Source organism: Oratosquilla oratoria, chromosome 40 (assembly GCF_046742065.1).
Source record: "Oratosquilla oratoria isolate Oo_2021 chromosome 40, ASM4674206v1, whole genome shotgun sequence".
In the NCBI taxonomy this organism is placed as follows: Eukaryota; Metazoa; Arthropoda; class Malacostraca; order Stomatopoda; family Squillidae; genus Oratosquilla; species Oratosquilla oratoria.
The window spans coordinates 37,394,240-37,407,056 of NC_134816.1; the positions used below are offsets into that span (position 1 = coordinate 37,394,240).

The 12,817-nt window shown below is 45.5% G+C and overlaps 1 protein-coding gene across 1 annotated transcript in view; it reads left to right on the forward strand.

The window, feature by feature from the left end:
* The window catches only part of LOC143020776 (lachesin-like), a 92,535-nt gene extending 84,396 nt beyond the window's left edge, over positions 1 to 8,139 (forward strand). Inside the window, exons 6-8 of the mRNA XM_076177516.1 lie at positions 1,078 to 1,216; positions 3,198 to 3,442; positions 5,184 to 8,139. Coding sequence (XP_076033631.1) covers positions 1,078 to 1,216; positions 3,198 to 3,442; positions 5,184 to 5,608 — 809 coding nt within the window. The 3' untranslated portion in view covers positions 5,609 to 8,139. The remainder of the gene's footprint in view (positions 1 to 1,077; positions 1,217 to 3,197; positions 3,443 to 5,183) is intronic.
* Positions 8,140 to 12,817: the final 4,678 nt, after the last annotated feature.

Here is a 12,817-nt window from a genome sequence, read left to right on the forward strand (position 1 = left end):
GCCATCGCTTCTATCCGAAGACCTGGAACCACACAGACGGTGGGGGGGGGGACGAATGACGAAATCATTGGTCATTCTTTTCTAAGTGAAAACTATTTTCCAATCATAAAATAATAATGCGTGACGGTGGTCCGTAAGGATGTCACCAAAGTCCCATAGAATACGGAGTGCATCAAACTTGTGAACAAAGGAGAACAAGAACAAAGAACTTGAAGAACAGAAGGAAATGAACAAATGTAAGGTTTACATACTTCTTGGGGTGTTTTAATTATTTAATCCTATGGTGAAGTTTAATCGTGTGGGGGGAGGGGAGAAGGGAGGAAGGCCAAGGGGGGGGATTTAACCATCTACCCCCTTTATTCCCCTCCCCCCTACGTGCGGGGGCTATTCTTCAGCTGAATGGAATTAACTGGCATCAACCAAACAAAAATTATTTAATTAACACGTTTATCTGGGGTACACATTTCATGTGATTTTAATTTCGCGAAAAGGATTGTGTAAGGGAAGAGGGTGATGGGAACCACGTGCTGGACTGGTGAGCAGCAACAATTACCCTCCCGGATGAGAGTTCAGAACTTATATTATCCCAATAATGAATAATGGGTCGGATTTACACACACACACACACACACACACACACACACACACGACTCGACGGCGCAGTGGTAGCGTTCGCAACCGCTACTGCAGCGGTCTGAGTTCGAATCCCGCCCAGGGCTGAAATAATTTCAGTATCGCTGCGCTGCGAGTCGTTACTCCAATTCTCGTGGACGGGGAGTTGGGGGGGTAAGGTCATAGCATTACTCATAGATCGGTCATATATGGGCTCTGAGATCTCATCCTGGAGGGTAATAGCTGTCGATCACGAGTCCAACACGTGATCCAAGACCATGATGAATCACACGCAACACATCCTCTTGCTCAAGGGAAACAGTAATGCCTTGTAGTATCAGTAAGGCTCGACCCTGGGTCCAAGTGATGTAAAGGAAGGCTGAAACCAAGGCACCACAGACACGAGCCGAGTATACTTTCACCAACATCAAGTGACACCCCTTTCCCTTCTTTCTTCCTGTACAGTTGCCCCCACAATCACAGTTCCTGAGCAGCTCCTCGGGTCTCCCCTTGGGGCCGACCTCACCATCGAGTGTCACGTCGAGGCTTTCCCCAAACCTATCACTTACTGGAGGAAGAACAACGAAAACATGCTCCTCAACGGGTAAGGTCGAGGACGAGGTGGAGGAGGAGGAGTAGAGGAATTAAGAGGAGGAGGAGGTGGAAGTGGAGGAAAAAGACGATGAGGAGGAGGATAAAGAGGAGGAAGAGTAGGAGGGGAAGAGGAGGAAAAAGAGTTGTGGTAGGAGGAGGAGGAGGAGGAAGAAGAGGAGTAGGAGGAGGAGGAGGAGGAGGAAGAAGAAGAGGAGGAAGACGAGGAGGAGTAGGAGGAGGAGGGGTAGGAGGAGGAGAAGGAAAATGAGGAGGATTTGGAAGAGGAAGAGGAGGAGGAAGAGGAAGAAGAGGAGGAAGAGGAAGACGAGGAGGAGTAGGAGAAGGGGTAGGAGGAGAAGGAAAATGAGGAGGATTTGGAAGAGGAAGAGGAGGAGGAAGAGGACGAGGAGGAGGAGGAAAAGGAAGACAAAGAGGGAGGAGGAGGAGAAAAAGATGAAGAAGACAAGGAGGGAGGAGAAGGAGGAGGAGGATTTTCTACATTAACATGTTTATGATGTGTATGATACGACTTAATGTAACTTGTTTCAAATACAAAGTAATATTTATGCATATTATACCAAATTACTGATTTTTGTTTTTCTATGCCCCCCCTCCACCTCCCCCATCCATCCACTTCCATTCGTCTGTCCATTTCCATTCTTACGTCTATTCCGTCTATTCTCCTCGTCCTCTTGGTCCCCGTTTTCTTTGTCCTTCCTCGTCTTTACTGTTGGTTTATATCTTCCACCTTAATCATCACCACAATCACCACCATCATCACCACCACTACCACCACATCTTGTATCACCATTACCCCATTGTCATAATCATCACCATCTTCAACACCACTATCTTGCATCACCATAACTCAACATCCACATCATCATCATCATCACCATTATCATCATCACCACCACCATCTTGCATCCCCATAACTCCACATCATCACCATCACCACCACCACCACTACCATCATCATCTTCATCATCATCATCATCATCATCACCACCACCATCTTGCATCTCCATAACTCCACATCATCACCATCACCACCACCATCATCATCATCATCACCACCACCATCTTGCATCCCCATAACTCCACATCACCATCACCACCATCATCATCATCATCATCATCATCACCACCACCATCACCACTATCTTATTTCTCATCCTCGTTTTGTCTCCCTCTTCCACACGCTTCCCCTCCCCTTCCCCTTCCACCTCTCCGCTTCCACTTCCTTCCACCTTCCACCTCCGCCATTGTTCCCCTTGCCGTTCCAATTCCTTGAACTCTTGTTCGTTCGTCTTGTGATCATCGTTCTCATCTTCTCGTACTTGCCTCTTCTGCTCAATTTGCATCTCTCCCCTCACATACATATATGGATCTACATCCATCCATCCATCAATCCATCTGCCTCCCCCCTCCTACCTCCCCCCCTCTCTCTCTCTCTCTCTCTCTCTCTCTCTCGGATTCTATCTCCCTTTTTTTGCCTCTCTTTCTTCTCTCTCTCTGCCTCTTTCTCTCTTTCTCTGACTTTCTCTCTTTCTATCTCTGTCTCCCTGTCTCTCTATCTAACTCTCTGTCTGTCTGTCTCTCTCTCTCTCTCTCTTTCTCTCTCCCTCACTCCCTTTCTCTGACTCTCTTTCTATCTCTGTCTCCCTGTCTCTCTAACTCTGTTTCTCTCTCTCTCTCTGTCTCTCTTTCTCTCTCTGCCTCTCTTTCTCTCTCCCTTTCTCCGTCTCTCTGTCTCTCTTCCTCTCTCTCTCAATATGACTCTCCCTCTTTGTCTCTCTCTCTCTCTCTCTCTCGCTCTCTCTCGCTCTCTCTCGCACACACACAACACCTCCTTTCGCTCCCTCTTCTCAAATTACTTTCCTTCCATCTTTTCTTCCCACTCGTCTCCCTACCCGACCAGCAATCCTCTCTCCGTCGCTTCCTCCCTCTCTCTCTCTCTCTCTCTGCTTCTCTCCCTCTCCGGCCCACAGGACCAAGTACATGCTGACGGAGGAGACGATGTCCTACCACACAGTGACCCGACTCCTCATCCGGAATCTGACGGACACGGACATCGGGTTTTATACTTGCGTGGCGCACAACTCGATTGAACAGGCCGAGGAGAAGGTCCAGATCTATTCCATTGACCTCAGGACCACTCGACCACCCACGCTCTGGGGAGTGGGGCACGAGGATACCAGGACTTCGGCGCAAGGGCCTGGGGCTGTATCGTCAGGTAGGTCCTCTGGAGTTCGATGTTATTTTGAAGAGATAGACTTGGATAAAGATCATTCAAATGTAAATGTAGAATTTACAGCAACGACGTATATGTTAACATGCATACACGAGCATGTGCATATACACACATGTACAAATTGACATACACTTACACATACATACATACACACACACACACACACCTACGTGGACTTACCGATATGCATAAACGAGCGCGCGCACACACACACGCACACATACACGCACACACACACACACACGCACACACACACGCACACACACACACACACACACACACACACACAGTCATTAATGAATTAAATTTTTTCTTCTAATTTGTAGACTCCCCGAGTAACTATTTTTGAAGATATTTTTCTTAACCTTTTGAAACAATGACCTTCTCTAGACGATTTCATTCAGCCAATAGGCAGTTCAGGGACAAAATGAGGTCACGACTGACTGAATGAAATCGGAAAAAGACACTTCCATAGCGAAGAGGTGGTGGAAAAATGAGATTTACGAGCTGAAGTCATAAGGTCGTAATTGGTATCACGTCGACTTCAGGGACAAAAACTCCCCCCTTTTGTCCCCCCTCCGTATTTGGTCATCAATTTTTCCCCCCATCTCCCCCACCCACTGTCTCCATCTCCACCCTCTCCCCCTTTTCCGTCCTCACCCTCTTCCGTTTCCCTCCCTTCCCCTTCCATATTCATCCTTCCCTTTATCATCACCCTTTCCCCTTCTCCTTTCCATATTCACCCTTCCCTACGTCCATCACCCGTTCCATCTTCACCCTATTCCTTTTTCTTTCACCCCCACTCTCCCCCAATCCCTCTTCCTCTTCCCCCTTCCACCCTTCACTATCCTCCCCCTCTGTCATCCTTTCCCCTTCTCCTTTCCATGGTCACCCTTCCCTCCCTTTCCACCCTTTCCCTCATCACCCTATTCTTTCCTTTAACCCCCCACTCTGCCCCCAATCCCTTGTCCTCCTTCACCCTTCCACCTTCACCATAGCTCCCCCTTCCCATTTTTCACCCAAATTCTTCTTTCCTCCCCAGTAACCTATCCAACCCCCACCCACCCTAAAACCTTAGCTCCCCTTTCCCATTTTCACCCAAATTTCCCCCCAGCACCCCAAACCCCCCACCCACTCCAAAACCTTAGCTCCTCCCCTCCCATTTTCACCTTTGTGATTTCTTCTTCCCACCCTCAGTACCCTATCCCTCCACCCCCTCCCCCCTCCTTCTATCCCCCCCTCCCCCCGCTGTTCGCCTCAGTCATCGTTACCGGATCCGCGTGTACCTTTCGACTCTGCCAGTCACGGACTTAATGAAGACGTACACATCGTCATGCGGCTAATGACAGCTCAGGAGTGTGTGTGTGTGGAGGTAGCAGGTGAAAGTAGAAGGGGGTAGCAGGTGAAGGTAGCGGGTGTAAGTAGCAGGTGTAGGTAGCAGGTGAGGATAGCGGATGGAGGTAGCAGGTGAAGGTAGCAGGTGAGGGCAGCGGGTAGGGGACAGCAGGTGGAGGTAGCAGGTGAGGGAAGTAGATGGAGATAGCAGGTGGAGAGAAAGGGTGGGAGAGGGGGGAAAGGAGAGGGGGAAGTTGGGGGGAATGGACTCACATCAGGAGGCATTTGCCACGACAAGAGGACGTCGTCTCGTCTCTACCCTATGGTCGCAGTTGGACTCGAACGCGATCTGCCGAAAATAACATTTCCCGTTTTCCTTCTCCTTCAGGTCTGCGGAAGAACAGCCGCGATGACGCAGGAGGCTACCCCTGGGCAAGCTCGGCAGACTCTTCCCATTCTTCCATCAAACGCCAGCACGGTCTCGGCACCTCGAGGTCCGGGTCTGGGATGGACCGCGGGTCCTCAGACTTCAGAGACGGGGGTTCCAGTTCTTCTTCGGCGGGCGCCGGGAGAGACTTCGGAGCCACGGCCGGCAGTGGCCCCTCAGGAAGACTTCTGCGACTAGCCCCCTCTACCACCAGCTTCCTCGCCACCAATATCCTCCCCTCGCAGATGGTGCACAACCTCCTGAGCTTAGGTTTCCTGTCCTCGTCCTTGGTCGCACACGTCGTCCTTACCTCCTCCAGTCTGCTCCTTGTTTGTTTGTTCTTTGTCAAATGGTATACTTCTTTGCTCAATTCTTCGGTGGCGTGAATATCAGTATTGGCGTAAGTTAAAGTTATGTTTCATACTAATTGCTATAGCAGCTTCATTGTTGATAACCAATTAGAGGACATTCGATGGAGATTATCATTATTATTATTATTATTATTATTATCATGGGAGCTAATTCTGGATTGATTTGTACCTGTACATATGATTGAAAATAGATCGCTGCCCCTTGCTTGCGGTTTGTAGCTCTTATAATGGAGAACTTAAGGGGCCGTTTACACGATCAAACTGTTTGTCAAACATGTTTGAAGAGGTGTTTGACCGTGTGAATGGGGTATTTGTTTGTCAAACACGTTTGTCAAACATGTTTGACAACCAAATAACCTATTCACACGGTCAAACGTCACTTCAAACACTTGTTTGACAAACCGGGTTTGACAAACCGTTTGACCGTTTATACGGCCCCTTAAGCTACATGTACGATCACGAAACAAGTTCGTGGGGCCCGGCGAAATGACCACCCTTTCTAGACGGCGATTCTGTTTATAGCCTCAAGAGGGCTGACACACGGGAGAACACGGTGACTGGCGTTTCGCCTTCTAGAAAGGATCAAGATTAGATTGAAAAATATACACACAGATCCTGGCCACCCCCTACGAACTTTTACGGGTGATTGTACATGGATGTATGTTCATAACACACACACACGTACACACACACACACACACAAACACACACACGCACACACACATGCAGAAGACAGCTGTAGGTACCTACAATCATAAACTACATAGAAACTACATAGGGTAAGACATTGTGACAAGTCGAAGAAGACTGAAAAAAAGAAAGACAGAAGACCCTAGTTCGGAACTCAATCCTAACCGTTTTCGCCCTAAGCTTCTTCAGATTCCTCTGAAGAAGCTTAGGTCTAAACCGGTCAGGAATAAACTCGGACCTGTACCCGTGTCTTCTATATTCATGATAACAAAGGTATGAAATACCAGAGCTGGGCGCATTCTTCGGTGCGTTCTTGGGCTAGGTGCGTTCCTCGGTGTCCTGAGCACAGTCATGCCAGTCCGGACACCTAGGAACGCACCTAGGAACGCACCAAGCAACGCGCCCAGCTCTGTGAAATACAATATATTTCTATTATAGTAAACTAAACTTTCTGAGAAAGGTCTGATGATCTATCTACACTTAACGGAACATCACGACGCTGTTGTCGCTATTTGCCCTGACAGTTGTTATCCACGGCTCCAGTACAGCATAATTCATTTATTACTGGATCCTCTTTTGGGTCAACAGCATACCTATAATGCTTCCTAACATTCAGGCTTACCAACTGTCAGTGCGAGAGTGTCAGGGGTGCCAATAGAGTTCAGTTGTCAATTCTGATCCCACTGGAATTTCATGCAGGACCAAAAAAACCACTTTATCACCTTCAGGCTTGCCAACTGTCCAGACGAATGTTTCACAGGGGTACCAATAGCTGGGACAAAAGCTTTGAATCTTTCTGTATGAAAAATTTCCATAGACACAGAAATTCACATTACCATCAATCATACAGTCCACAAACAGTTACACTCAAGAAAATAGCATACAATTGTACATTTTGGATACACGTGTTGTTTTTGTAATCAAACATACTTATAAAAACACGAAAGTTCTTGTTTATACGCTTACCCTATACCTGGCTTCTACACATTAAAAGTTTCATAGTGCCAATCTGTATAAAAAGACCTTAACCCTTTGTACCTGCAGAGCATTTCATTTCTACAAAGGTGCGTTTACAAGATTAAGCATAGACATCCTAGGATACTCATGACAATAAACAAGAGTGTGGAATTTCTTTATAAAAATGTTCACACACACACACACACACACACACACACACACACACACACACACACACACACACACACTCAGACCTACCCAGAGATCTGCTAATAATGAGCTCTGAGCTCACTGCCGTAGGGTGGTGTCTGGCTGTCTCGAAAAGAGGCTGCAGCAGATCCGAGGTGAATACACACACACACACGCACACGTGTACGTATTGTAGATGTACACATGTGTATAACTCCACATTCCCCATCTGTGACGGACTATCTTCACCATACCTCACTGTACAGATTAATCATACGATTTAATTATCCAGCCAAGGTCCCAGCCTTAGTTACAAAGGTACCTAATAACGCACAAAGTTAACTAATTCACTAAGGTTTTGTCTATTCGAGGCGAATTGGCCAATTACCCTTAGTTCTAAAATCAAAATGGTGGTTATGGCAATGCTTGTACAGCATTACCTTACTCCCCTCCCCCAACCGATTTCATAAGAATATAAAAATGAAGGAGACTGCAAGAGACCATGAGGCCTACACTAGGCAGTTTCATGAACCAGCTGACTCTGGTCTACCTTTGGGGACACCAGCGGCCCCTTGGAATCCGTCATCGGTGCACAGGCTGGCCAAAAGATGTTTCAAGGAGAGGAAGTATTACTCTCTTTTGTATTATTCGAATGTAAGACGTTCTTATTGCTGTTTCCCAACCCTGGGGCAGCGACCCCAAGTTGGGTCGCCAAGACATCTTGTACGTCCTTTTTTTTTTTTTTTTTTTTTCAAAATTATGTGAATTCAATACAATAACCATGTATATTAACACGTATACAAATAGATTAGCGGGGTCGCAGTTATATCATGAGGATTATATTGGGGGTCGCTTAAAAAAAAAAAAAAAAAAAAAAAAAAAAGTTAGGGAACACTGGTCTAAGGCGCTATGCTATTGATTGCTGGATGATGACCGGATCGGAGGTGACCTGGTTTTTGCTTTTCGGAAACTGGCATAATAACCAAGAACGAATAAATAAATAAATAAATAAATAAATAACAAACAAATAAGATAAAATAAAATAATATAAAACAAAAAATCTACATCAAAATTAAATAAACTAAAACAGAATAAAATCAAATAGATAATAATGAAAAAATAAAACAAGAATAAATAGTTAGATAACACAAAAAGATAAAATAAATATAAAACAAAAATTAATACTAGAATTAAATAAACTAAAACAGAATAAAATCAAATAAATGATAATAAAAAATCAAATAAGAATAAATAAGGAAATAAATAACAAACAAATAATGTAAAATAAAATAATGCAAAACAAAAATTAATAAAGTTAAATAAAGTAAAACACAATAAGATCAAATAAATAATAACGAAAATGTAAGAATAGATAAATGAATATATAAGTAAATAAATAACAAACAAATGAGATGAAATAAAATAATATAAAACAAAAATAAATACTAAAACTTAATCAACTAAAACAGAATAAGATCAAACAGATAATAATGAAAAAATAAGAATAAATGAATAATAAGTAAATAAGATAAAATATTATAAAATAAAAATCAATACTAAAATATAAATAAATAATAAGTAAATAAATATGATAAAGTAAAATAATATAAAAAATTAATACTAATATTAAATCAATTAAAACAGAATAAGCTCAAATAAATAATAATGAAAAAATGAAATAGCAATAAATGTTTGAAGTTTAATATTTCTTGGGACAAGTTATTATGAAACTCACATTTTCTATTCTCTCGATAATATAATTTCTTAATCAACAAGATATGACCAAAGAGGGTCGCGATCCATTAAGACTTCATTCAGGCCTGGGCCCACTCTATACGCGCTTTAATAAAATCCACCATTCACTAAAACAAAGCCTATAAAGCTTACCACAGTATTGAAACGTTTTGAAAAATTAAGGAGACAATGAGACGAAATTGACGTCGATCGACGAAGATTTCTGTTTTGATTTTCGACTGACAAGTTTTGACGATGCGAGTGGGCGTGGTCTTCTGTTTCGCTGAATAAAACAGTCGGCTGACAGAACAAGGTATACACAACACAAATGCTGAGAGAGATAGCGAGACAATGAGAGAGAGAGAGAGAGAGAGAGAGAGAGAGAGAGAATGAGAGAGAGGGAGGGAGAGACAGAGGGAGAAAAAAGATAGAGAAAAAAGAGAAAGACAAAAAGAGAGAAAGAGAGACAGAAAGATAAAGAGAGAGAGAGAGAATGAGAGAGAGAGAGAGAATGAGAGAGAGGGATGGAGAGGGAGAGAATGAGACAGAGAGAATAAAGATAGTGGAAAAAGAGAGAAAGAGAAAAAGAGAGAGACAGACAAAGAGAGAGAGAGAGAGTGAATGAGAGGGGGAGGGAGAGGAAGAGAAAGAGAGAGAGAGAAAAAAAAGAGATAGAGAAAAAGATAGAAAGACAAAAAGAGAGAGATAGAGAGAGAGACAGAGAGAGATAGCGAGAGGGATACAGAGATGGATAGATAGAAAGAGAGAGGGAGAGAGAGAGAGAGGGAGAGAGGGAGAGAGAGAGAGGGAGAGAGGGAGAGAGAGAGAGAGAGAGAGAGAGAGAGAGAGAGAGAGAGAGAGAGAGAGAGGAGAGCAAAGCCCACTTTTCCGCATAATCCGAACCATTTATAAAACCTCGGTTGGTTCATTATACAGCCCCAGATATAAAATCCGGTTCGATCCCACTCAGAGGCTGTGGAAGAAGCCTCGATCCTACATTTGAATTCCAGGGAGCGTTTGCCCCCCAAATCCCCCAATCCCACTTCCCCCTCCCCCCTCCCCCCTCCATCCGGTAAGCGGAGGTCAAAATGGGGAGGTAAAGAGCTGTGTGTGTGTGTGTGTGTGTGTGTGTGTGTGTGTGTGTGTGTGTGTGTGTGTGTGTGTGTGTGTGTGTGTGTGTGTGTGTGATTCACCATGGTCTTTGGATCAAGTGTTGGACTCGTGATCGATAATTATTAACCTCCCGGATGAGAGCTCAGAGCTCGTATGACCGATCTATGGGTAATACTGTGACATTACACGCACACACACACCCAACTCCCCGCCCACGAGAGTTGGAGTAACACCCCGCAGCGAAGCGATACTGAAATTATTTCAGCCCTGGGCGAGAGTCGAACCCGGACCGCCGTAGTGGCAGGCGAGAACTCTAACCACAGCGACATGAGGTGTGTTATGTGTGTGTGTGTGTGTGTGTGTGTGTGTGTGTGTGTGTGTGTGTGTGTGTGTGTGTGTGTGTGTGTGTGTGTGTGTGTGTGTGTGTGTGTGTGTGTGTGTGTGTGTGTGTACATAAGTGTGATCTGTAAAGAAAACGTAAATCCTTCAGTACATCCCCACCCCTCCCCCACTCCCTATGGAGGGGGGAGGGGGAGGGTGTGTATCTATTTACTGGGGGGAAATGGGGAGGGGGGTTTAGAGGGTGGGGAGACCATTTCCCCCTAATGGGGCGCATTCAGGGGAGAAGTTCGCTTGTGGGGGGGGATCTTTCTTGGTTGCCTAATGTATGATGAGTAAAGCATGTTGACACCACTTATCCTCATCCACTCTACCTACCACTCATCCACTCACCCTCCCTCACCAACTCATCCACCCATCCACCCTAAATCACCAACTCATCCACCCATTCATCCACCCTCAATCACCACAACCGCCATTATTACTGTCAAAATTACTCTCAAGGCAATATTCAACCTAACCCAACCCAACCCAAACGAACCTACAGTACATCTTTAACATCCCTGAAGAACATTTTTATCATCATCCTCCTCTTCCTTCTCCTCTTCTTCCTCCTCCTTCTCCTCTTCTTCCTCCTCCTCCTCCTTCTTCTCTTCTTCCTCCTCCTTCCCATCCCTTCTTCCTCCTCCTCATCCTCCCCCTCCTTCTCCTCTTCCTCCTCCTTCCCATCCCTTCCTCCTCCTTTTCCTTCCATCCTCCTCCTCTTTCTTTCTTCCCAATCCTCTTCCTTTTCTCTTCCTTTATCTCTCCTCCTGCCTCCCTCCTATTCCTCTCTCCTCTTTCTCTCTCTCATCCCCCTCCTCCTCCTCCTCTCTTCCTCCTCTTCATTCTTCTCCTCTTCCTTCTCCACCTCCTCACCCTCTTCCTCCTCCTCCTCTTCCTCTTCTTCCCCATCACCCTCCTTCTCCTCCTCCTCCTCCTCTTCCTCCTCCTCCAGAACCCTTTTCCATTCGCATCAACACACTCGAATTCTCTCTGGACACTATTATCCCCCCCTCCTGGGAGGTTGGGGAGATGGGGGGAGATGGGGGGAGTGGGAAAAAAGGATTGTAGGATGGAGTAGTGTTAGGAATAAGTAAAAGCGGGCGTAAGAACAGGATACGGGTTAAGGAGGAGGAGGAGAATAAGGATGAAGAGGAAGAGGAAAAGGAAGAGGAGTAAAAGAAACATAGGGAGAATGAGGATGAATATTGGGAAGTGGGAGAAGGATGGAGGAGTAGGAGGGGAAGGGGAGGGGGGAAGGGGAGGGGGAAGGGGAGGGGGAAGGGGAGGGGGAAAGGGAGGGGGACGGGGAAGGGAAGGGGAAGGGGGAAGGGAAGAGGGAAGGGAAGGGGGAAGGGGAAGAGGAAAGGGGAGGGGGAAGGAGAGGGAGAAGGGAAGGGGGAGGGGGAAGGAGAGGGAGAAGGGAAGGGGGAGGGGGAAGGGGAAGGGAAGGGGGACAGGGATGGGAAAGGGGAAGGGGAAGTGAAGGGGGAGGGTGAAGGGAAGGGGGGGAGGGAGGGAAGGGGGGGAGGGAATGGAAGGGGGAGAGGGAATGGAAGGGGGAGGGGGAAGGGGAGGGGAAGGAGAGAGGGGGAGGAGTGGAAGGAAGTCTCGCATTCAAAGAAATCCGCCTCACTCGGCGCGTCCTGTCGAGCGAAGCCTCTGACTGCATATATATATATATATATATATATATATATATATATATATATATATATATATATATATGTACATATACATATACATATGTCTAGGCAAACAAATATTCATATTGTACATTAATTTATGCCTCTCTGTATCCCGTGTGTGTGTGTGTGTGTGTGTGTGTGTGTGTGTGTGTGTGTGTGTGTGTGTGTGTGTGTGTGTATGTGTGTGTGTGTGCTCGTGTGTGCATGTGTGCGTATATGTACAAAGCATGTGCGCACGCACACGCACAGGCACATTAAACATAAGACAATTTACTCTATACGAAAATGTCAAAAAACAAGCCATAACAAATAAAAGGATAAAAAACAGGATGAAATCTTCCAGTACAATGCACTTAATCACAACAAATATACCAAAGTAACAAAATATAAAAACTTTTACTCTACGACACTGAAAACGAAAACTACATGGGAGTTCGAACCCTGCCACCGGCGAAGTTGAACCAAGGGCACG